At 37.8% G+C, this 27282-nt stretch overlaps 1 protein-coding gene and 1 pseudogene across 17 annotated transcripts in view; both read left to right on the forward strand.

Moving 5' to 3' along the window:
• Nucleotides 1-27282, forward strand: part of CADPS2 (calcium dependent secretion activator 2) — a 520372-nt gene that overhangs the window by 283648 nt on the left and 209442 nt on the right. For all 17 annotated transcript variants that reach the window (XM_032401664.1, XM_032401666.1, XM_032401671.1 and 14 more), the window contains exon 8: nt 9719-9858. In XM_032401664.1, the coding sequence (XP_032257555.1) occupies nt 9719-9858 (140 nt within the window). The remainder of the gene's footprint in view (nt 1-9718; nt 9859-27282) is intronic.
• Nucleotides 18422-19936, forward strand: LOC116630825 (annotated as a pseudogene).

Consider the following 27282-nt stretch of genomic DNA (forward strand, 5'->3'; position numbering starts at 1 on the left):
CCTCTAGGATATGAAGGGGAATCATGGTGAAGAAGGGCTTACTGAAGATACTGGCTTACATCAACCTAGAAGCCACAGAGGAGATCCTCTCCCACACAATGGCTTCTGCCTTCAGGGAGCATAGTCTACTAAATGCATTCTAAGAGCCCCTTCATATAATGGTTCATTATGAAGTAGAGATTTCAGAAGAGATTTAGAAATAATTTATCCACCTTGGTTTTTCTTTTCCATATGCTCTCCTCAGCCCCCATCAATCAAATAACAAGATTTTTAAACTCCATCTTTTAACAAGTTAATGTCAGGAAAAAGTACTGAATCAAGATACTTTTTTTTCTACTGTTTTATTTGAAAAGGGCCTTATTAAGATATATGATACAGGGCGCCTGGGTGGCTCAGTTGGTTAAGCGACTGCCTTAGGCTCAGGTCATGATCCTGGAGTCCCGGGATCAAGTCCCACATCGGGCTCCCTGCTCAGCAGGGAGTCTGCTTCTCCCTCTGCTCTCTTCCCTCTTGTGCTCTCTGTCTCTCATTCTCTCTCTCTCAAATAAATAAATAAAATCTTTAAAAAATATATATATGATACAGAAGGAAGGAGTTGAATGGTTCTCTGTCAGACCAAGTACACATTTGGTAAGGGGTTGGGAGTTTGATCAGTTCCATATTGTAAATTCCAGGATTTTTTCCAACTTTGAAAATAAAGGGAGCTGGATTTAGCCTACAGACAATGAGGTTGACGGAAGACTTAATGCTAATCTTTCAGTACACAAAAGAGCATTGTGTTAGTGAGAGTGAGCAGGTGTTCTTTGTTTCAACTAAGTAGGACAGGAAGCGGTGATATTAAATCGAAGGGGAAATAATTTAGACAAAGCAACCTCAAGTGTATTAAAACACTGGAAAATGTTACTAAGGATGTAGATTTCTCTCAGAAAAATCTTTTGATTTATCTTCTCCACACACTGAAAATACAGAGGCTCTGATATTGGAGAAAATATATCCTAGTTATTAATATGTGCTAAATACAAATTTATTGAAATGAAGTAAATTCAGTTAGTCTTTCTCTCAAGGTTATAGCTCTCAGGAAGGTACTTGGTACTTGAAAAGTTCACATTGTGAACCTTAGCTAAAGTATAAATTCTTAGTCATTGTGAATCTTAGCTAAAGTGTAAAATCTCTGTCATTTGAAGGAGAAAGATAGAAAAATGTCAACTGAACCCAGAAAGTCAAGGTCTCTCATAGAGATAGCTCTACTTATCTGAGATGTTCCCTTACATGTGTCCTTATAGAACTCTGTCTCAAGGACATCTGATTGTCAGCAAAAAGGATTTTTAATCACAAATTAAAACATGATTCAAGCTAATAGCATTTTTGCTCTCTTCTTACTCCTTTTCAAAGATGTATTTTTAAGGCCAGTTCATCTCTCGGTTGTTAGGACACCTCACCACACCTCTGTTCCGGGATGTATACAGCTGGATAGAGGGGGATTATTCTTTACTCATAGGTATAAAAATGTGATTGCTATTCCCTGGCTTAAAAGCATCTTTTAATAGCATGTTATGGGATAACCTATAAACTCCTTAGCAAAACACGCACCTCTACAGCCGACTCCTAGTCTTCCTTTCTGCTCTCATCTGTTAGCACAACTTCCCATTTCCTTACCCTCTGCACCCTCCCTGGCTTATTGCCCCTACCTTTGCAAACAGGGCTCTTCTAGCCGAAGTGATCTTGTCCAATCTGCCCTATCTTGATCAGCTAAGAGTTAAATGAAGTGCTTTCTTCTTCCTCAGATTTGTGTTCTTGAAACTATCACAGTCTGGCCTCACATAACTTGCTGAGATCTTGAGTGATTTCTCTGTTAAACCAAGCAATACCCTTTTCCGTTTTTACTGTGCTTACCCTCTCATTTGCCATTTGGCACTGTTGGCCATTTCCTACTCCCTGAAACACTGTCCACCTTGAATGTTGTGTATCACATTCTGGTTTTTCTGCCTCCTTGGCCTCTAGTCTCAATTATAGAGTTCTCTTCCTAATCCTTAAAAGTTTGTGTTTCACCTTCTTTTTTAAAAAAGTATTATTGGCTCTATTCCCTATGTTGTACTTTTTATCTCTGTCACTTATTTTATAGCTGGAAGTTTGTACCTCTTAATCCCTGTCAGTGATTTTGCCCATATTCCTATCCACCACCCCTTGGCAACCACCAGTTCTCTGTATTTTAGAGTCTGGGTTTTTTTCTGTTCTTTGTTTTGTATGTTTTTTAGATTCCACATGTAAGTGAAGTGATAGGGCATTTATCTTCCTCTGACTTATTTCACTCAACATAACTGCTTTTAGGTCCACCCATGTTGTTTGAAATGGCAAGATCTCATTCTTTTTTATGTCTGAGTAATATTCCATTGTGTATATGTACCACATCTTCTTCATTCATCTGTTGATGGACACTGGGGTTGCTTTCATATCTTGGCTATTGTAAATAATGCAGCGAGAAATAGAGGGGTATGTACATCTTCTTGAATTAGTGTTTTTGTTTTCTTTGGATAAATACCAGTAGTGGAATTACTAGATCATATAATAATTCTATTTTTCATTTTTTGAGGAACTGCCAGTCCTCTTTTCAGTGGTTGCACCTACTTACATTCACAGTGCAAGAAGCTTCCCTTCTCTCCGCATCCTTACCGACACATATTTTGTATATTTTTGAGCCTAGTCCTTCTGACAGGTGTGAGGTGATATTGTGATTTCTATTTGCCTGATGAAGAGTGATGTTAGCATCTTTTCATGTGTCTGTTGGTGTTCCCCTTACCTGTTGATGAGATAGAGAATTGACATGGCAGAAGATCTAATGAGCATTTGTATTGGTTGAAGTCCTTTGGAGGGGGGGCAAGCAATGGAAGCTGCCTGGGGATAGGTTCAGGGAACAAAGGAGCTGACCAATTAAGCTTGGGGAAGGGCTTGAGAACCAAAGATAGTAGTAAGAATATTAGCATAGGATTGTGTGTCTTTTTCTAGAGGGCCACTCTTAGGGTGGCTCAATTCCAACAGCCTCGTGTCTTTGTCTCAGTTTCTTCCCCATGTCTTGCCTTGTTATTCTTACGGGTTCTTTGAGACTCCCAAGTGGAAGTAATTTCCCTATGCATTCTGTCCTGATTCCTTCCAGAATTGCTGGTTGCACCCATCTTTGAGCTAGAATTGTATCAAGTATGTATCTCTATTTTAATGTAAGACTAAAATGCCATTATTGTGGTCACATACTCTTTTTTCTTCCTCTAGGCTAACAGTTATTTATAGAAAAGGGCAATGAATTGCTTACCTAGCCCCAGGGCCTATCTAGCTCCATTTAGTTCTAGATTTTTTCCCCTTAGTTTTTACATTTTTCAGATCTTTGTTGAAATTGTTTAGAAATTTAGAAGGCCTTAAATGGATAGGTCACAAAGTTAAAATCATGCGAAATGTGCACAAATGTACAGGGCTTGGCTTTAATATATTTTAATAGGAGGAAAACAGTGTAGAGGTGTCAGCTTGTACAAATATATGTTAAAATCCCACGAACCTCATATTATTCTAAACATTATGTATGTATGTATATTTACACTTCATTCTTAAGGGTTTCTTTCTGTATATTAAATTTGACAGAATTTTAAAACCTAAAATAATTTGTGTTTTTCATTACACCTCTGCAAAGATAGCAAGTAATGTTGACATTTTATTATGAAGACGATAGGTTGGTTTTATATTTAAGATAAGGAATCATAACATGTGTCATGCTAAGTGACAAGACATTTAAAGCGTTGGTGACAAAAATAAGCTAGAAGCAGAAATGTGTATAGAAAGGTTCAGAGAAGTGAATAGCAAAGAATAGGCAACTTTGCTAAATAATAGAAGAAGGTAACTATTTTGTACAGAGCTATAATTTAAATTTAGATGTAAACCTGGAATATAGCAGAATCCTTAGTAAATTTTTATATCTGTTAAATATTTTAATTACTATGCCAAGTCCTATTCAAGTAGAACTGCTTATCTTAAAATTTGTAAGCACTTCCCTGTGAAAGAGCCTGGATGCCAAACTCTGTTAATGTCTACTTAGGGTCCTACTAAACGCTGCAACAAACATTTCACGAGTTCAAAACAGTAACACCTGTGTAACAGTTTGCGATGGGCGTTCCTGAGAGGTGGGGTACGTTTCCTCCATGCGGTGATTCAGGGCTGTAGTTTCTTCCATTTTATTTTATGGCTCTCATTTCCTAGAGCATTGGAGTTCTCTGCATGTGGCTAGCAGATGAGTAAAAAGGGATGAAGAAGGCATACCTGTATCTTGATCATTTTTCCCCAAAGTGACGCTTACCACTTCTCTGCATATTCCATTAGCTAGAACTTTCATATGTCCCTACTTAGATACAAGAGGAGCTAGAAAATACAGTCTCTGGCTGACTAGCTGCTTCTAGCAAGTTCTGTGCTAGGGAAAGCACGAATCCTAGTAAACAGATGACCGGCAGTAGTTAGCCCCCTGTAGCCAAAGATGAGAATAGTTGTGTTCCCCTTCCTCCTACACGGAGAACACATTCACTTCAACTCCAGGGAGTCAACCCAAAGTCTCAGCCAGGCCAGAATCCAGCGTCTCCATCAGGCCCAGCTGTGGCTCTGGTGACCTGTGAACTGAAGATCATGTTACCCACCTACTGTCCACCTCCCCTCCCCACCCTGCTCTAGCACCAGTCCCGTCTACGGCAGTGGAACAGGTGCAGGAGAGCTGCCGGCCAAGTGGCCCATTTGGGGAAAAGAAAAAAAAAAAAAAAAAAGGTTACATTGGAAAATCCATAGCAATAGTTGTCCAGGGACAGCACTGAAATCCTGTCCTGGCAGTGTTGAGGATCTCTTGATTAGACCCTTGTTCTGCATCTGAAAAAGAACTCCTTGTCCTTTATTGCTCCTGGCCCTTTGGGCTGTACGCATGGGGAACCGCTGCCTGTCTGTTAACATCTGTGGCAACATCATGTAGAGGACCATGACCACTTCATGCATGTGCAATTTGGGGACCTGGAAACTGCCTTACAGTCATTGTTAAGACTAAGTTCAGGGTTTATCTATCAGTACAGTTCTTTTACAAACAATGTATTTCATATGTATGGACCTCCATTTGTTACATGTGTCAATGTTTGTCCCCAGAAACAGACAATTCTAGGTCTTTCAAAAGGAAGAAATGTAACACAGGGTATTAGCTTCACATGTGATAGAACAGAGCCACCAAAGAAATGACAGTGAGTAAACCCAGAGACTGAGAAAGTCAGAAAACTTTGGCACATCTTAGGGATAGAAGTGCAGTAAGAGGAAATAAGGTCATCAGATAGTATCTGAGCTCTTAGCTCTGATAAGAAGAAACTATGGACTCCCTGAGGGATCTGAGCCATCCGTATTCTTTCACCTTTGAGTGTCCCTACATAATGGGCCGTCAAATGTTTAATTGAACAGAGATAAGCAGTAAATCCTTCCACTGACTTCACTTAAAAGTACACATTAGGAAACTAAAATGTGGCAGAAATGATGGTATTCAATAGTGAGATTATCCTTAATTTGTGGATCGGATGCAATTAGTTGTTTTGGGACCTTATTTAGTAACTGTCATCAGCATTTAGAGAATGAGAAAATGGTCAAAAGTCTTCATTTAAATATTCTCGTCCTGTATAAGACTTTTGGAGTTTGGAACAATACCAATTTTTGTGTAAACAAAGAAGGAAGAATTAAAAAGGAATAAAGTGTTTAGGTGGCTCATGCCAAAATATATTTGGGGGATAAAAGGATGTGGTAGGGAGAACGAGAAAAAGCTTTCCAGAATTGCTAGGGAAATGGCAGCTGTAGTTTCAGAGGGTAGATATACAGCTCTTAGTCTTTGCTTCTTTTTTGGAGTCTTCCCCTAAGTTGATAATAACGTTGTTTTGTCTACTGGTTTGAGCCAAAAATTATCACTTTTTTTTTTTAACTCTCATTTAAGAAAGAATCTGTAAAATATTCCATTGGATATTTTAGCAGTCAGAATGGATTACTTCTATAATATCATTTTTTAAAATACCACAAATGCCATTTTATCTGTTACTGGATGTGCCTTTACATGCTTAAGTGTATAGATATGCTGGATTCAACTCAGCTGTGGCTTTTAGGATAGGCTTGAGAAAAGTCTCAAAATAGTAGTTGCATTTAACAACTTGGAAGTTGAGAATAGTTTAAGTAGCTTTTATGACTGTTGCCTTTCCTAGAGAGAAAAAGAGCTTTGCTTGAAAATTTCTCTGTGAATAGTTCCACTTATACATGGAAATGAAGACTTTTGTTTTTTTGGCAGAGCATGCCAAATTCAGTTGCCGTGTTTTGCTGTAAGAACATTTTAGCATACCTGAGCATGTTTATAATTCTTCCATTTACATAGAAATTTCAGGTTGGTTTACTTTTCACATTGGTATAAAATAAGAGTGGCTTAAAATACACACTGCATTTCATATCTTTATCCTTCAGAATATAGTCCTCCCATTTAAAATATCAAGGCTTGGATATAGGCCATGTCTAAATAATGTTATGACTGACTAAAGTGGGGAAAATATATCATTTTATGTACAGGCATTCCTCAGAGATACTGTGAGTTTAGTTCCAGAGTTCTGCAATAAAATGGATATCCTGATAAAGTGAGTCAAATGAGTTTTTTGGTTTGTCAGTGCATATAAAAGTTATGTTTACACTATACTGTAATCTCTTATGTGTGCAATAACATTGTCTTTAAAAAGTAAATACCTTAATTAAAAAATACTTATTACTAAAAACGCTAACCATCATCTGAGCTTTCAGGAAATCAATCTTTTTGCTGGTGGAGGATCCTGCCTTGATGTCAATGATCACTGACTGATCAGGGTGGTGGTTCCTGAAGGTTAGGGTGGCCATGGTAACTTCTTAAATTAAGACCACAGGAAGTTGGCCGTTATTGATGGACTCTTCCTTTCACAAACGATTTCTCGAGCATGCGATGCTGTTTGCTAGCATTTTACAAACAGTAGAACTTCCTTCAGAATTAGAATCAATCCTCTCAAACCCTGCCACTGCGTTACCAACTAAGTCTGTGTAATATTCTAAATCCTTTGTTGTCAATTCAACAGTCTTCACAGCATCTTCATCAGGAGTAGATTCCATCTCAAACCACTTCCTTTACTCGTCCACAGGAAGTACCTCCTTACCTGCTAAAGGTTACCAGGAGACTGCAGCCCTGTACTGAGTGACTCTGCCGGTCACGTAAATGCTTACAGGCCATTGCAGGGTAACTAGTTGGCCGAATTTCAATATTGTTGTAACTCAGGGAATAGTTGTTCAGTCGTATCTTCAGGTTCTACTTCTGGTTCTCTTGCTGTTTCCACCACATCTGCAGTTACTTCCTCCACTGAAGTTTTGAAACCTCCCAAAATCATCCAGGAGAACTGGAATCCGCTTCTTCCAAACTCCTGCTACTGTTGATATTTTGACTTCTTCCCATGAATCATAAATGTTCTTAATGGCATCTAGAATGGTGAATCCTTTTGGGAAGGTTTTCTATTTACCTTGCCTAGATCCATCAGAGAAATCGTTATCTATGGCAGCTTTAGCCTTAGGAATGTGTTTCTTACATAGGACTTCAAAGTGAAAATCACTCCTCGATCCATGGGCTGCAGGATGGACGTTATGTTAGCAAGCATGGAAAGAACATTAATCTCATTGTCCATCTCCATCAGAGCTCTTGGGTGACCAGGTGCATTGTAATATTTTGAAAGGAATCTTTTTTTTTTCAGAGCAATAGGTCTCAACGGTGGACTTAAAATAGCCAGTAAACCGTGTTGTAGACAGATGTGCTGTTATCAAGACTTTGTTATTCCATTTATAGAGCTCAAGCAGAGCAGGTTTGGTATCATTCTTAAGGGCCTAGGATTTTTGGAATGGTAGGTAAATGAGCCTTAGCTTCAATTTAACGTCACCAGTTACATTAGACCCTAATAAGAGTCTGCCTGTCCCTTTGATGCTTTGAAGCCAGTAATTGACTTCTCCTCTCTAGCTATGAAGGTCTAAGATGACTTCTTCTTCCAATAGAAGACTGTTTCATGTACATTGAAAATATGTTGTTTAGTGTTGCCACTTTTATTAGTTAGATCTTCAGATAACTTGCTGTGGCTTCAACATGAGCACTAACTGCTTCACCTTGTACTTCTATGTTATGGAGACGGCTTCTTTCCTTTAACCTCATGAACCAACCTCTGCTAGTTTCAGACTTTCCTTCTGCAGCTTCCTTACCTCTCTCAGCCTTCATAGAATTGAAGAGAGTTAGGGTCTTGCTCTGGATTAAGCCTTGGCTCTAGGGAATGTTGTAGCTTATTTGATCTTCTCTCACAACCGCTAAAACTTTCTCTATATTAGCAATAAGGTGGTTTTGCTTTTTATCCCTTGTGCATGCACTAGAGTACACTTTTAATTTCCTTCAAGAACTTTCCCTTTGCAATGACAGTGTGGCCCAGGAGACCTAGCCTTCAGCCTGTCTTGGCTTGTGACATGCCTTCCTCACTAAGCTTAGTGATTTCTAGTTTTTGATTTAAAGTGAGACACGTGACTCCTTCTTGCACTTGAACACTCAGAGGCTATTGTAAGGTTAGTATCTTAATTTCAATATTATTGTGTCTCAGGGAATACGGAGACCCAAGGAGAGGGAGAGAGACAGCGTAATAATCAATTAGTAGAGCAGTCAGAAAACACACATTTATAAACACAAATTTAAGTTTGCTGTCCTACATGAGCATGGTTTGTGATGCCCCAAAGCATTACAGTTGTTCACTGACCACAGACATCATAGCAAATATAATAATGTAAAAATTTGAAACATTTTGAGAATTACCAAAATGTGACAAGACGTGAGGTGAGCAGGTGCTGTTGGCAAAACGGCACCAAGTAGGCCTGCTCAGCGCAGGGTTGCCACAGACTTTCAGTGTGTAAAATGCAGTATCTGTGAAGAACAAGAAAGTGAAATGCACTAAGATGAGGTAGGCTTGTATATGAAGAATAAGCTTTTCTTCTGTGTTGGCTTTGTGAAGCTGTAGAGTTCTGAAATAATCACTTGGTGATTTGGAGGTTTTGTTAAAAATTATTTTGTTTCAGTCATAATATCTTCATAGTTTCTAAAACATGTTATCAGGGAAAAAAATCCTTTGGTATTGATCTAAGGCAGAAAATGTGCTGTGATATCAGTCTTTTCCATCTCTAACTGAGTTGATTTCCTTTAATACTATTTTACAATGAAAATATTAAAATACGAGTTATATTTTTGCTGCCTAAAATAATTGGTTTTACTCTTTTAAACATGCTATCGGTAATTTCAAAAAATACTTCTTTCTGAACTTTTGTCCTAAGGAGTTTAGAATAGTCTTGAAATTATAGATGTCTAACAAGTATTTCTCAACTGTTAATTCAACTGTAGCCTTTGTGCTCTTAACCTCATTAGGAAGTGACATAGGAAGAAAACTCGTTATGTGATAATATGAAAACACATATTTGTCAAAAAGATAAATGAGTCTGTATTGAAAACCCATCTGTTGTGGTGGGAGTCAAATGGTTTAGACACATTTGGGCATGATACCTTCTTTTTAAACAGGAAAGCAGAGAAAAGATTTCCGTTCCAATCATTAGACACTGTATTGTGCACTTAAATGTTTTCTTTCTTTTTTGTCTTTCACAGGTGATATTATACCCAACTTCTAATAGCTCCAAGTCAGCTGAGTTGCACCGAATGATAGTTCCAAAAAATAGCCAGGACTCTGACTTAAAAATCAAATTAGCAGTGCGAATGGATAAACCACCACATATGAAACATAGTGGGTGAGTGTGTACTTGAAGATCTTTTTCTCCTGAATTACTGGATTTAATTTCAATGTATCATTTTTGTCAGTTTACTGACAGAGCCAGTATATCATGGAATTTCCCCCAAAATGACATTTATGGAATAGCTTAATTTTTTAAACTCCTGGACACCTTTATATCTAAACACATGGGTATTTAGTTAAGATAACTGCTTCCATGCTAACATCATATTGGTAATCGATTGCAGTGGTATTCTACATCATTTATATTGATAAAGAGTAGTGATAGATGGAGATAACCTCTAAGAGATACTTTCCAAAATATATGATGGTTGAAACTAGCATAGCATTCAGGTCTCCAGAAATAAACTTACATAAAATATATTAAAGCTAAAATGTCATTCAGATATAACTCCAGGAGGCTGTGAAAGTTTTGTCAGGGAGGGATGTGAGTGTTCATCCAATGTGTGAGTGGAAAATGGCATCGCTCCTGGACGAACCGACGCTGGTGGGTAAGCCTGTTTCCTGGGGACTTCCGTGGGCCGGGGTCAGCCCTCATCTCAGCCAGGGTTCTTTTGTCCTTGTAGTTGGTGAGGTAGCAGGTCTGAACTCTTGAATACAATAAAATGAGTTTTTTAAAAACCTGGGTCTTTCTCAGATGAACCCTGTAGGACTCACTACAGTCAAATCCCAGCACAGGGCTGTTAGTTATTAGGAAGGAATGCAACCTTTTTTTCACAGTGGAGAGAAGCAGTTGCTCAAGTGGCTCCCTCTGAGATTAGCAACCAACGTAAGAGTCTAAGAACGTGCATTCCTGTGTGGAGAGGTGCCATCTGCTGGCTTTGGAGCCGGATCACCAGCACTGTGGCGGAGTTAACTGATGAGTCAATAAGATAAGGGTTCTTTGGATGACGAACAGGGACTAAGGACTACATTGCTTCCTTGGTTTGGATGGGCAATGTGTAAGCAGAATGAGGCTCAATGATGGGAAGAACAGCTCAGAGGGTGGGCTCTTTGAAAGGAAAATGTAGCCCGCATTATGGCATCTTCAATGTAGTAACACAAACTAAAGGCTAACCATGACTCAGCTCATAATGCAGATGGAGTTCCTGGGATTTAATATTTAGAGTTCTTCTCATTCCTCCCTCTACCTGCTCACCATTGATTTATTTAGCAGGCATGTATTTAGCGCTTACTCTGTTCCTCCCAGAACAAACCTCAATGGGATACCATCTCAGGCCAAAAGGAAGTGGCTAGTCAGGGATTCAGCCTTGTATACAAGTAATTATAATAGTGAACGGTAAGTGCTGTAAGAGATGAATGGGAACTGGTGGAAAGAACACTTCTGATTTTAGCTACAATCAGTCATGAAAATCTCACAAGACACCTGACTTTTGAGATGAAACTTGAAGTATGAATTTGGGTGGGCAATGAGGAGGAAGGGCATCCCAGTCACATGACATAGCATATCCATGGGCAATAAAGAGTTCTGGAAGGACTTTTAGCCAATGAAGACAAGTTGGGTACAGCTGGCATAGAGAGTGAGAATATTACCACCCTAAAGTGCTTAGAGACTAGTAGAGTCTAGAGTTAGGCGTAAAGGAACATATATTCCAGGCACTGCAGTTATTTCTCTACTATTTTTATATCAGTCTCTTTTGACGAAGGGCACCATCCATAAGAAATTGGAACCTGTGTATTATAATTCCAACATAGTCTTTAATTTACAAATGGCCGTCACCATGATGAATACCCCTGGAGCCTTCAAAGTGTCCCAAGAACCAAGACACTAAACATGAGGTTGGTCACATGGCAAGCTCTGCAGCCTTTCACTTCTGTGGGAAGAAAGCCCTGCTCTCCTCTTTGGCAACTTCTTCCTTTAGAATGCTCCAGGGCAGGTGGGGCAGTCCAAACCCCTGCCAAGACTTGATTTTTTGGTTGGTTGGTTTCCTTTCCTTTTTTCTTTTTCTTTTTTTTTTTTTTAATCCTTTGCACTGAAGGAGACCTGGTTTATATCTTATCTCTGAGCCCTTGACTAAGTCAGGAACCCCAGGATGGGTCTGGAGTTGACTTCTGTCGAAGACTACCGGTGAAGGGGATCACTAAAGAACATTGTAATCTCAAAATAGCCTCTCAATTTAATATAGAAAGCCCAGGAACTCACCTTGGATTCAGATCAGTAATGCTTTAGATCCAGCCACGTGAATTATCATCTGCCATTCCTAAAAGATACCAATAGGCAATTCTAGACATTCAGGTATCTCTGCAGTTTATAGTATGTAAAAGGAAGGAGTTCTAGAACTGAAAATACATGTGATGCTGTCCTGCTAGTTGGTATGTTATGCAGCATAATTAAGAATATCATATTTCATAATAGAGATTCAGTAGAAGCTAATGTCCATATTGGGCATAATAATGATGATGATCAACCAGAATTAAAGGTTTTCGACATTGCTGTCCTGGCAGTTTATCCCCACGGGCAGGTACAGGTGCTTTAGCGCAAGCAGCTGTTTGGGTTCCTTGGTGCTTGTGGAAACACATAAATATTTTAAATATCACCCCTGTGTATATGGGCAAACATGATTTGACCTACATCATAATTGTATTCATCTTTTTTCTGCAGTGTCTCATAAATGGATTTTACTGAACTTAATTACATTTAAGAAGAGGAAGTCCACTAACCTTTTTCTTCCAAGTACTCTGTCATATGCCAAAACGATAATAGGATATGAGTAGTAGATTAATAGCATTTTGCTTTGGGGCTGGGTTGTGTTCTGTCAATAATTCATCCTATAATGAATAATTAACAGATGAGTAATGAATAATTGAAAAAGAGACAAGTTAAAAAAAAGATTAATTTATCTTTAAAATATGGCAAACCCCTCTTACAGATAGACTTGTCAAGTGGATTAAACAATAAATTGGGAGGGTTATGGATTTTTATCTTCAGACCACTTTTGAGAACTAGACTTTGAAATCCTCTGGGTCTTTAGTTATAAAAACCTGTTGGATGTTCTAAGAATGTGGGCCTCTCTTATGTGAACTATTATAACATGTAATGAATATTCATCACATATATATAGCACCTGTGTGGGCCTTCAATTTATTTTATCAGTGTTTTATTTTTTGTGTCCCCAACTGCACTGTGAGTTTCTTAGACCTGTTTGAATCTCAGTGCCCCCCCCCACAGTATGCAGTCAAGGATAGGTATTAATATAATAATGATGATGAAAATAGTAGTATGGTCCTTAGAGTTTTAAGGAAAAAATGACAGTAAGTTGCATTCCTAAGTTGAAATACAAAGGGTTCTAAACACAAGTTAGAGAATAGAGTATAATTTTAATGTGAAAAATATCTAAAACAAATGTATTTGGTTCTCAACTGTTGCCTTTTTAAATAACCTTTTTTTTTTTTTTTTTTTTTAAAGATTTTATATTTATTTGAGAGAGAGTGAGAGAGAGAGCACAGAGGGGGTAGGGTCAGAGGGAGAAGCAGACTCCCTGCCAGCAGGGAGCCCGATATAGGATTCGATCCCGGAACTCCGGAATCATGACCTGAGTCGCTTAACCAACTGAGCCACCCAGGCGCCCTAAATAACCTTTTTATAAGCAGAAAAATATATCTGATAAAAAGCTCATGTTTCTGATAACTAATCAGTCCATGACTAAACATTATAGTTTTTTTAAAAAATAGGATTGACTACATATAAATGAAAATACACTTATTTTGAATAAAATAAACATAAAGATGATTTCATTCTTTTAAACCAAACTGGACATTACCACATGACATAGATTTGATTTTTTAAAAAGGGCTCATTTATTCTTTTGGAATATGTCCTATAAATTAATTATATAAACTCATTATATAAACTCATATACATCTGTTAAATGAATTACCAGCTAGGTTTTGAATGGTTAAATAATTCATATCCAGTTTTTTAATTTATTTTCCTCCTTTTTTGGGTAGCTGGAAGACAGAAGTGTTCTTGAACAAATGGACTGTCCTTTGGCATAGCCTAGTGGCTAAGTAACAGTATTAACTTAAATCCCAGAATACTATTCCTGTTTTTATTAAATAACATTTTCCTAAATCAGGTGTTATTTTTTCAGTCAAAAGAAAGGTAAAATAAAATGGAACTAAATAAAACAAATGATTCTTATGACAATTCTACAATGGTAAAGGAGAAAGAAGAAAATTAAACTGTCACAAATACGTAAAGGCAGATGATCTGCTTCTATCTGAGGTCTGCATGCAACTGATTATTTTATAGGAAAAAATAAATAAAAACTTCATGAGTGTATAACTGTATAATAGTTTTGTCACAGTTAAGAACTGGGAAGATAAAATGTTAGCCAAAGCACTGTCCCATAAATCTCCTGTTTCTCTTTATAGCAGAATCATGCTTGGCTATTTAAACATTTGTTGATTAAACAGATGTACTGAAATATTTTGTAATTGTCATTTATAAAAGTCTCTGTTAATTTATATCATACAGGTTTAAGAGGCACTAGGCCTGTTTCTTGCTTCAGGGGAGAGACAATAGTTCAGCTTCCAGCAGGAAGAACAGCGTAAGCACCAAGCTGTCTGCATTATTGTTGTCCCGTGCTTTCCCAGAGAGCCGACCAGCCATGCATTCAGGGGCTGGGGTGTCATGCTGTCAAACTTGGCATTTGCTCATAAAATGAAATGAATGCACTCTAATAAAACTGCACTGTTGATGATTTTAAGGTTTATCATCTGCAATTTGTTTAGGGGATAGTCCATGATCAAAGGGAAGGAAGATCTTAATTTTGTCAAGGTGGCGTTTGCTGAGAGGGTCCAGGCCTTACAGAAAGGTCTGTTTTTTCCCTGGAAAAAATTGATTCTTAATTTAAGTTGACCTTTTAGAATGATTTTCCTACATGTCCTTGTCTAAAATAACCGGGTTTTGACATTTGAACCTATATGTAGGTCTATTTGCCTTCCCAATGTGAATTTACCTTATTCTGACTTATTCTAATTTCATAGAAATCCCACTTCTTAATGCCTTGCCAAAACTTCTGACAAGAGTATTTGCTAGGTTCTTAATAAATTTTTTCCCAAACACAGCTTTCAGCTTCCAGAAGAGAAGTCTGTCTGTGATACTTTATAAACATCAGCGTAACTGTTATAGAATGATAAAAAAGAATAAGCCATAAAGCCAACTTTGTTTTTCCAAATGCCTTGTATTCGTGTCCCTTTCTATATGCTAACTTAAATCATTAAGAACTTTGTTTCATTTTAATTTACTAGTGACTAATTATGTAATAATGGTAGAAACGTTTTCAAGCATGGCTTTAATGATCACTAAACTAGATGTTTTAACTTATAACTCCCTTTGTAAAACTTCTCTGATTTCTCCTGTAATAAATTAGTTTGCCTTTAAGCTTAAATGCGGCTTTCTGTTCAACACCCTTTTACTCTCTAGAGTTTTCTCCAGGGTGTAATATTTTAACCTATGTTATTTTCTTCTTTTTCATGCATCGAATAACTACACTCTTTTGCTTTCAAGTATCCTTCAGTGTCCTATCTGAGCATCTAAAAGGAAATCAGGCCAAATAATTAAAAGTAGAATATGAGGTCTTTTAAAATTTTCTTTCAGAACTGACAGACCATATTCATAGGTTATCCTAATTAATTTGGGGCATTTAAAAAATTATAGTGAAAACTATTTAGGAATACTATATAATTTTATAAACAGTTAGCATACAGGATTATAATAGGTCAGTTCCATCTCAATTGATGCCTTACCATAAAATTTTTGTACTAGGTACTGACAGAATAGTCCTTTTTGGTTTTTTGCATGCATCCAGAAGTTTTAAAATATTAACACTGAGTTTATAAAGCAAAAATCTTGGGCTTGTTAAATGAGCATTGTGGGAGGTCAGGAAAAATTTGGACTTTATTTAAAATTTTTTAGTTCCTTCCTCTGACTCGTGTAGCTGAATAGTGGTGCAGATGGAAGACAGAGCAGTGATAGTTGTAGTAAGAGCCAGGACAGTTGTGCTTGTGGTCCCAGTTCTGTCACTAACGTGGGTGACTCACCACACCTGTCCTGGCCTACTTTCATCAACTGCTAAAGGGGATGTCCGACTAGGGAATTTGAGTGGCCCCTTCAGCCCTTCAGAAATATAAGGTCCCAGTTCTGTCACTAACGTGGGTGACTCACCACACCTGTCCTGGCCTGCTTTCATCAACTGCTAAAGGGGATGTCCGACTAGGGAATTTGAATGGCCCCTTCAGCCCTTCAGAAATATAATTATGACTTATCATTTCCTCCCTCATCCCTCCAGGAGCATATTCCACTCATCCCATGGTGTGCCTACAAAGAGAGAATGTGCAGAGTTTAGGGTGAATAGAGCTGGTAGAAGGGAGGACACCTGGGAAGATAAGACATTTGGGGTTTATTTGAATCTTCTCAAGACAAGGAAGTATGAAGACTGACTGAAACATCAGGCTGCTTTTATGTAAAATTAGTTTGAAAAATACACTATGGGTTATAGAATTGTTTCTATTCTGATAGGAGTAGTAAAAAACAGATGGCTATCGAGGCACCTGGGTAGCTCAGTTAAGTGTCCAACTCCTGATTTCGGCTTAGGTCATGATCTCAGAATTGTGAGATCAAGCCCTGCGTCGGACTCCACACTTGGCGTGGAGCCTGCTTAAGATTCTCCCTCTCCCTCAGCCCCTCCCCCTCCCTCTCTTAAAAAAAAAAAAAAAAACACAACAGAAAACAGATGCATATAAATATAACTTGAGAAATGAAATACACTAAATAGAAAAATGCAACTATGGGTGAAATTTTCTTTATTTTCCAGATTTTGCTGTTATGATGAAAGAATGCAGTTATCAAACTAAAGATCAAATAGTTAATTTCTTCTAATTAAAAATAGGTAAATTTGTTGTACCAAAAATCTGATTGTTAGGGAAATTCATTTGAGAGGATTCCTTACGGTGAGTCTTGAAGGGCTCCTGTCCATCCAATATTTAAAGGGTCAGCATGGCTTAGGAACATGAGCTCTGGAGCCAGACCACCTGCCTTCACATCCTGGCTCTACCGCTTAATAGCTATGGGATCCTGGGAAAGTTATGAAACCTCTCTGTGCTTCAGTTTCTTCATAGAATTATTTAGAGGAAGAGTACTTTTTTATTGCAATATAATTAACATACAATATTGGTTTCGGGTGTACATCATAGCTTTAAGAATTCTGTACTCAGTGTTCATCATGATAAGTGTGGTCATCTGTCCCCATATAACGTAATTACAATATTGTGTAATGCTGTACTTTTCATCTCTGTGACTTATTTATTTTATAACTGGCAGTTTGTACCTCTTAATCCTCTTTATTTCACTCATCCTCTTCTCCACTTCTCCTCTGGGAGCCACTAGTTCTCTCTATTTTAGAATCTGAGTTTTTTCTGTTTCTTTTTCTTTTTTTAGATTCCACATATAAGTGAAATGTATTGGACTTTCTCTGATTTATTTCACTTAGCATAATACCTTCTAGGTCCATCCATGTTGCTACAAATGGCAAGATCTCATTCTTTATAGCTGAATAATATTCTTTTGTATATAGATACCACATTTTCTTTATCCAACGCTTGGGTCGCTTCCATCTCTTGGCTATTATAAGTAATACTGCAATAAACATAGAGTATGTAAATCTTTTCAAATTAATATTTTTATTTTCTTTAGGTAAGTACCCAGTACTGAAATTACTGGGTTGTGTGGCATTTCTATTTTTAATTTTTGAGGAACCTCAGTACTATTTTCCACAGTGGCTGCACCAGTTTACATTCCTACCAAGAGTACGTGAGGATTCCTTTTTCTCAACATCCTCGCCAACACTTGTTATTTCTTTTTGATACTAGCCATTCTGACGGGTGTGAGGTGATATCTCAGTGTGGTTTTGATTTGTGTTTCCCTGATGATTAGTGAGGCTGAGCGTCTTTTCATGTCTTTAGAAAATGTCTTTTCTGTATGTCTTCTTTGGAAAAACATCTATTCAGGTCCATTTTAAAATCAGATTATTGTGGTTTCATACAAACTTTAGTATTCTAGCTCTATGAAAAAAGCTGTTGGTATTTTGATAGGGAGTGCACTGAATCTGTAGATTTTTTTGTATAGACATTTCAACAATATTCCAATTCATGAGCATGGAATATCTTTGCATTTGTTTGTGTCCTCTTCAGTTTCTTTCATGATTGTTTTATAGTTTTCGGATTACCGGTGTTTAACCTCCTTGGTTGTTTATTTTTAGGTATTTTTGATGCAATTGTAAATGGGATTGTTTTCTTGATTTCTCTTTATGCTACTTTGTTACATAGAAATGCAACACATTTCTGTATATTTTGTATCTTGCAACTTTACTGAATTCATTTATCAGTTCTGATAGTTTTTTGGTTGAGTCTCTAGGGTTTTCCTCTATGTAGTATCACATCATCTGCAAATAGTGATAGTTTTACTTCTTCCTTACCAATTTGGATGCCTTTTATTTCTTGTCTGACTTCTGTGGCTAGGACTTCCAGTATTATGTTGAATAAAAGTGGTGAATGTACACATCCTTGTCTTGTTCCTGATCTTAGAGGAAAAGCTTTCAGTTTTTCACCATTGAGTATGATGTTTGCTGAGGGTTTTTCATATTTGGAGAAGTAGTATCTTAATGTGTACAACATGCTTGCAGGAATCACTGGCTAGCTCACAGTAATGATGTGTTTTAGCTATTCATAAAACCCTAAAGAAAGCATATGTTTGAGTTGAGACACTTACTAAAAGAAGGAAAAACAAACATTAAATAATTAAAATATGAAACAAAACAAAGACCAAAAGGCCATCATCAAAAATGCCAATATGTCAGAGGAGATACAACAGGGCTGGGTGGAGTGTGCTGCTCGGGTGTTGGAGGAATAGGATGTAGAGAAGACGCTTGTGGACCATACTAAGGAGTACAACCCCTCCTGGCCCTGCATCATGGGGAGGGAGGAACTTTGGTAGTTGTGTGACCCATGAAACCAAACACTTCTTCTGCTTCTACCTGGGCCAGCTGGCCATTCTGCTATTTCAGTCTGGTTAAAAGCATGGCCTGTGTCACACACCCAGTGATCCATCCAAGAACAAGTACTGCAGCCCAAATTCCAAATACCAGAGACTGAAATTTTTAGCCTTGTCTGAGGGAACACCTCAATCTTTGAAACTTTATTGTATTTTGTACAGGTCCTTCTCTGTACGAATTTGTTGTGGCAATAAAACAATTAGTAAAACAGCTTACATTTGTATTTTCTGTTCTATACCTCTCTGCCCCATATTTTTTCTCCCCAAAATCCATTCCTTTAAAAAAAAAATCTATTGGAGACAATAGGCACTAGCTACGATTTGTTCAAATCTGGAGTTGAAGATGCCCTATCACTTGATCTTGAGTAGGGTAGAGGGGGTCAGTCCTTCAGTCCTTGAAGTTAGTTTCTGTGGGATATAATAGACTAGCCTACACACTGTTTCAGTATTTATCACCCATCGTGCAACCATCATGCACGGAAGAATACCACTCAGACGTGCATGTCAGGAAATGGATGGCAGAGAAACTTTTGGATTAAATCTTACTACCGATCTGATAAATACTATCTTTAAGTGCTCATTTTGTTAAATGTTGCTATAGAATGTTCTGGGCCTTGGGTCTCAGGTGGTGTTGATGAATGTGTAGTAGAACCTCTTTTTCTAAGCTTCCTATGGCTGTGAAATAAGTTGATAATAAGTTGAGCTGATGAGACATTTGCTGGTCTCTAGGTTATTCCCCTCCCTTTCTTCCTGCCTTATCCCAAAAGGATGCTCTAAAGATTAAAGGTGGTCTTAAAAGGGAAAATGAAACTTTTTGAGCAGGAGCGCTCCATGCAATTCTAATAAAGTCTTTCTGGGAGTTTAAACAAGTAGGCCTGTTGCGGTGTAATTTAACTAGCTGTGTTAGAAACCCTATTAACAATTAAATGAATAAGGAAAAAAATAAGGCACTATTTTCAACTCACCCCCCCACCTCTGACAACTTTCTCTTGCTCCTTCTCAGGCACCCATGAGGACTGTTACTGAGCAGGGGCTCTAGCCAGGTCTGCCTGCAGGGTGCCCTGGGTCTGTAGGCACATGCCTCCTTCGTTTCTTCATCTTTAAAACAGCATGTTGAGCTCACTAAAATTTTTTTTAGTTTTCTTCCAGCTCTGAAATTTTTCTGTTTTATTTTATTATTTTTTTTAAAGATTTTATTTATTTGACAGAGACACAGCAAGAGAGAGAACACAAGCAGGGGGAGTGGGAGAGGGAGAAGCAGGCTTCCTGCGGAGCAGGGAGCCCGATGCGGGACTCGATCCCAGGACCCTGGGATCATGACCTGAGCCGAAGGCAGATGCTTAACCGACTGAGCCACTCAGGCACCCCTCAATTTTATTTTAAACCTAAAATTTGATGTCCTAAGGAAAGTAAGATAGAAATAGTTCATATTCTTGGGATAGGATGGAAACAGGTAAATGGTTTTCAAGCCACATCATTCACTTTAAGGATATCTCCATAAATAGGAGGCAGGGTACAAAGTGGTTAAGAACACAGGCTTCGGGAGTTAGACCTGGGTTTAAACTTGAGCCCTGTCATTTTTAGGCAAACTTGGTCAAGTTCCTTAACTTCTCAAAGCCTCACTTTTCTCAACTCTAAAGGTGAATTGTCCCGAGCAAGAAATGAGATGTACTCCTAAAGCATGCAGCACAGTGCCTGTTACAAGCTAACTGCTTAATCAGCTAGTAACGATCTGTATCAGAATAAATGTTATTTTAAAAAATTATAGTCCCATGAGCTGTAATAAAACCTTCCAGTTTTAAACACATTGTTAGGTTTTATTTGGAAGAAAATGCTCAAAGACAGATGGGGAAATGGCATGCAAATCCTAATTCTTTCAGAGTATAAAAATTATGTCCCCCATTAGGGCTCTCTGCTTTAATTGTTAGGCTTTAGTGTGTTTTTATTTGACAGCTATTATGGATGTAGGTGGTGGTAGTGTGTGTATTTTTTGCTGCTAACTTAATTTTGCCTTCTCTATGTCCAAAGGGAGAAAAATGGAAAATATTACATAAGAGTGCTCAGATAAGCTCAAGTTCTAAAAAACAAAACAAAAAAACACCTGGAGATTATTTCATAGCAAGCGAAAAGAGTAAGCTAGGACTGCACTGGGCTATAAAATAAAGGGAAAAGTTCTAAACTTATTTTTTAAATGGCAGAAGCTTTCAAAGCCTGTTATTTTAAATAACTAGTGGTGTCTTATATGTTTTTAGGGCAGTGGCTAATTTTGCTTTTAATTTTCTTGTTTAAATCATTGGATGAGCATGGATCCTCTCTAGCTCCAAGCAGTCTGTCAGGTTTTGCTAGTTGCAGTATTAAAATCTGTCCACTTTTCAATAAGTTGTTGATCTCAGTAATTTTTACATACCAAATAAGTTTTAATTTGTGTGTTTTAAATTTGTTTTATACGTGCTTCATTTAAGGAGGGATTGAAAAGTTGACTCAATACTTACTCAAAACCTTGCATTTTGTAGTTACCATAGCATCCAAGACATTCGTGTAGTTGAATAATTACTCTAATTAAATATGCTGATGTTTTATGAAAATAGTCACTGGGAGACGTTGGCATCGTTGAGATGGTGGTTCTGAAGATGCTGCTTGAATGTTCTCAGCTGGTTCCTGGTACAGGCCCTTCCCAATGGCGGCCACCGAGAGAAACTCTTCCCCCACCTCTGCCCCCACACTTGTCAGTAGTCTGATCGTACGTGCTGTAGTGCACAAGGGCCCATCCTCACCACCCTCCACAGAATAGTGCCTTTCTCCCCTCACTTCCAGCTTTCTCTCCTAATGGGCTTCATTCTTTAAGCTCTTCTCATTACCTGATATTATATTTACTGGCTATTACTTGTCTCACCACTAGAATGTTATCTCAATTTGGGTGATTTGCTATTACTAGCTCCCCCCCCCCCCCCCCCCCAAATCTAATTTCCAAAGGAAAATTTTCATTGTCTTACTGCTATTTTTATACCTTGTTTGTTTGTTTAGAAAACTGCCTACTGATTAGTAGAAGCTAAATACTAGAATGAATGTTTTCTTTTCCAAAGAAAGAACAGAATGCAGAATTTATGTTCACAGTTCTTTCATATTCAAAAGAAGTGTTGGATTGATTGGGTATAAACTTCAAATTACGGCATTATCTAATGGGTACCACTGTAAATTTGTTGGAATATGCTTCAAGGTATTTCTCCAGAGGAATTATGGTAGGTTTTATTAGTCCAAAGACTTCTATAGGACTAGAAATCTAAAGACTTAAGAAAAAAATGTATTCTTGTCCAAAAAACTTGAAATTCAAAGTCCTTATTCTCTACAGGGAGGCTTCCTTTAATAGCTTTTCACCTAACTATGACGGAGAAAGTAGATTTTTTTAATATCTATTACCTGCCAACATTTTATATTTAGACCATTTCTGTGATATGTGTTAGACCTGTAGGACAGTGTTCATATGCAAGAATGATAAATAACCAGTACTTATTTTTTTTTTTTTAGATTTTATTTATTTATTTGACAGAGAGAGAGATAGCTAGAGCAGGAACACAAGCAGGGGGAGTGGGAGAGGGAGAGGCAGGCTTCCCGCCGAGCAGGGAGCCCGATGTGGGACTCGATCCCAGGACCCTGGGATCATGACCTGAGCCGAAGGCAGACGCTTAACGACTGAGCCACCCAGGCGCCCAATAACCAGTACTTATTAAAGGCAAAAAAGAAAACTAGATTTGAGCTTTGTTTATACTGTCTTTGTGGAATCAATAAAAGTCTTTCACCTTTTTTCTCCTCCAGTAACTCCTGATTTGAAAGTCCTATTTATTTCAGAATTTATTCTGTCAATTCTGTTTCATGAACACTTTTACTCCATTTACATTGGCCCAAAAAAAAAAAAACTTCATGAAAATATTCTCCCCAACAACTGACAAAGAAGAACAAAGAGAAAAACTAGTGCCTTGATCATCAGAGACAGGAATCGTCAGGGATCTATCAGAGGGGAGGGAGTGGTAGAGCGGAGGGAGCAAGCCAAGAACCTCTGACTGCTGTCAGCTTGTGTAAAGATTGCAAAGGGGTCAGAGCCTAGTGTGGGTCCAAAGCAGGAAGAAACTTAGGAGCCTGAAGAGTACGAGAACTAGAAGACAGGATGAAGCTTAGCGGTAGTGAAACACAATAGTAGCAAAAGAACTTGGTCAACATATATTGCTGCAAAGCTGGCCTCATTTGGAAGACCCTGACAAAGAGCAAAGTAGGTTTGGGGTGGGGGTGGGAGGTGGTAATGACCGATCCAAAGGGAAGAAAATGGGTGTTAGTGGAAAGTAGGGATGGGTAGAACACCCGAGAATACAGAAACAATTAAAAGAAATCTCTTCAAAAGTAGTCCCAACTCCTCTACTTTCACAAAGGACATCCAGTCCTAAGGAATACTTCCTAATCCTCTCTTTATGATCATAGCTAGAGTCTAGCAAAATGGGGCATTGGTAATGGGACATAAAAATCACATCACAGCCGTGGTTCCATATTAAGACTATTTGAAATGCCTGAAAATCATTAAGTTGATAATGAGGAAGATAGCAAATGAATTTGTTTCAGCTTGATGGATGGATGTTCTGATTATAAAAAGAATCATCACAACTTTAATACCAGTGTTAATGACATGAACAGAGAGAGCACAGAGTTCGCAAGTATTAAAATGTCTAATCACTCATCCTGGGATCCTTCATATCCACATCAGAAGAAAATTTCATGATTTTAAAAATCAATGTGTTGCCTTTATAAAAAAATATGAATATATATTTTAGTGCCTTTGCTTATTTCATATATCAGTACTTCTGAAAAATTTTTAAAAATTGACTGTGGGTTAGAGGGATATAGCAGCAGACCAAATATTAGTCAGAAAATTTGAATATCCACTATTTCCACCTTTGTGAGATAGGTAACCTTTTTTGCCAGTGAGGTCTTTAGGTTTGTCTTTAACCATTTTTCACTTACAGTAGTTAATCCCTATCTCTCCATAGTATTTCCCACAGACAAAACCCTTTCCATTCCTTCTCCCAACCCTAATTCAGTCTCTACACCCCCCCCCCCCCACAAAAAGAAAACCTGTTTCAGTAACTTTTGTACCGTCTGCCTGTATTCACCTGTTTTCCAAACTGTTCAGGAATTTTGGAATACTATTTATATTTCTGCCAAAAAATTTCTAATGCTTCCCGTTGCTAATGGGATTAGATTCACATCCTATAGCCTAGCATTCAAATTCTTCAAAAATCTAACCCCATGTAGTCTTTTTTCTTTTTTTAAAGAGTTTTATTTTTATTTATTTGAGAGTGAGAGAAAGAGAGCACAAGCTAGGGGAGGGGCAGAGGGAGAGGAACAAGCAGACTCCCCACTGAGCAGGGAGCCTGACATGGGGCTCAATCCCAGCGCCCTGGGATCACGACCTGAGCTGAAGGCAGATGCTTAACCAACTGAGCCACCTGGGTGCCCCCCCATGTAATTTTTTTCAGCCCTTTCTCCTTAAGGTGCTCAGCGCAAACCCCTAACTTCAGCAAAATCAATCTGTTCATATACGCGACCATGCTTTTACTAACTCAACCCTATTTCTTCTACTCTCACTTAACCTAGTATGCGTCTAGTACTAGATTACATGTTTTCTCACACTGGTATGGATGTGCCAAGAAAAGTAATTTGTTTTCTCTATAAACTTCCTCATGAGCAGACTGTCCACTGACTGCCAAATAATTTTGTCCCCACAACCCTGGTTTTGAGAGAACTGGTCATCTTTGCATGGGTCGTCTTATACCAGAAGAGTGGGCTTTCCTTCCTTCTGTCTGCCTAGAACCTTCCTTACGTAAAACTCTTCAGTCAGCCAGAACGCCCTTTGCTACATTGAAGGAAGAGATATGCTTATTTAAAAAATTCATTTGTAGGGGCGCCTGGGTGGCTCAGTTGGTTAAGCAACTGCCTTCGGCTCAGGTCATGATTCTGGAGTCCCGGGATCGAGTCCCACATCAGGCTCCCTGCTCAGCGGGGGGTCTGCTTCTCCCTCTGACCCTTCCCCTCTCATGCTCTCTGTCTCCCATTCTCTCTCTCAGATAAATAAAATAAAATCTTTAAAAAAAATTAAAAATAAAAATAAATAATTCATTTGTAAGTGGATCCAATAAATGGACTCCCTCAACTACATCTTTTGCCCTATATGTTCCTTCCAACGTTGGGCTCATCCATGTGACTTGTTTGGCCCCTGGAACAGTAGCAAACTTGGCACAAGCAGAGGCTTGAAAAAGCACTCATGCATTTTCACTTCCTCTCCTGCTCTTTGCCTTCATCAAGAGGACACATATGGGCTAGATCACTATAGGAGCAGAAATGAATAAGCCCTGTTCTGGCTGAGATCTCAGACATGAGTGAGCCCCCACGAAATGAACAAAGCCAGCTAGCCAATTTAGAGCTGACCCATAGATTGATGAGTGGGTCATGTAGAGTCCGGATCAGATCAGTAGTAGTGCTCGGTGAATAATAGGTTTATGAGAAATGATAAATGATGTTTTAAAGTACTAAGTTTTAGCATGATCTGTTATACAGTGAAGGCTGATACTGTGCACTCTTGTCTTGCTACTAAAGCCTATTCATTTTTTTTCCTCTCTTCTATACATCAGATGTCCTAACCCTTGGTCTATGCTATAGTTATCTATACATGTAATTATGTATGTAATCTTTCCTGTATAATATGCCTTTCTCTATATGATAATTTATCCATTTTATCAAAATGGGCATTTAAGTGATTTCCAGATTTTGGCTACTTGAGACAGTGCCACTATAAGCGTCTTGTGTAGATCTCCTGGGACATATAGGCTGTTTTTCTTGAGAGTGTACCTAAGAGTAAAATTGCTGAATTGATGACAATGTAAATGTTATCTTTACAAGATAATGCTACCCTTTTTCAAGTTTTGCCAACAGTTGCAGCAATATACATTGCCTCCAATTGTGGTAAAAGCCAAAGAAGACAAAAGAATCTTACAATTGGATACATTATCATATATTTAGAGAAAGGCATATTATACAGGAAAGATTACATACATAATTACATGTGTAGATAACTATTGCATATTTGAAAGTTGCTAAGGGAGTAGATCTTAAAAGTTCTCATCACAAGAAAAAAAATGCATAACTGTGAGGTGCTGGATGTTAACCAAATGTCCTGTGATCATTTTGCAATATATACAAGTATTGAATCATTATATTGTACACCTGAAACCAATGTCGTATGTCCTTTATTCCTCAGTTTAAAAAATGAATAAGGAATGGACCCGAAATGAGTAAAATTAATGTAAAATGAATAAGATAGCTACAAGAAAACAGGAAGATAATGTTTCAGGTTGCAAATACTGCAGAGAATATGGATAAGCTTATCATGCTTTGCCATACCACTTTTAGCTTTGGACACAGATACACCTTTTTATTCAAAGGAAGACAAGTTTCCTGTAAGTTTAGTCTTTGCCTTGACCTTAAGTAAGACACAGTTGTGGACTTTTGATAAGATCTGTTTACAGTTTCCAAAACATACACTTAATTATAGACATCTATATTGTTCAAGGGTTTGGCCATTACACTTTACTAAGTAGATCTGAGAGATGAAGGTGTTAGGTGCCATGTTTTAGTTTTATGGTATAGAATTATATGTTCTGTGTAACTTTGAGATGTTTTCATATTATAGTAGTAATAGGCATTATAAAAAATGAGTTATAAAGGAATCATCAAAAAGGACATAAAAGTCTACCTCATACTCTTAAAAATTTAGACATTTAAAAATTAGAAATGAAAGTCCTTCTGTATTCTCTGATCCTATCAGCAGTATTAATGATTTTGTGCATGTATCTTTGTTATATTAATATATTCAATTTAGAGTAGTTTTAGAGGTCTTATTTTCAGCAGTGATATTTTTGCTACCATCAACCACATTAATGTTCTGACCATTAAAGTCATATCATGAATAAATGGGTTAAAAATTATTTCTTAATTAAAATTATTCCTGCAACTTGCATTTCTACAAAATCAATTGGTTGTAATAAATTAGATAAAATGAAAAGTTGAACTTTGTGATACAGAGCACAAATTGCATTAATGATTGATAGGTAATATGCATGAAATGAAAAATTACTAAGCAGGGAGGAGAAAGTGTTTATCCTGCTGCCAAATATTCAGTGAATGGATTATAGCTGTGATCATCCCTCTAATGTTTCTCATAGTAATTGTCAGGAAGAAGTATGAAGAATCATGGGACCTTAATAATATGTCTTGCCATTTTAATTGCTGAGACAAGTAAGAGAATCTTAATTGCCAGGAGACGCATTA

The sequence above is a fragment of the Phoca vitulina genome, unplaced genomic scaffold (genome assembly GCF_004348235.1).
Source record: "Phoca vitulina isolate PV1807 unplaced genomic scaffold, GSC_HSeal_1.0 scaffold4, whole genome shotgun sequence".
Taxonomy (NCBI): domain Eukaryota; kingdom Metazoa; phylum Chordata; class Mammalia; order Carnivora; family Phocidae; genus Phoca; species Phoca vitulina.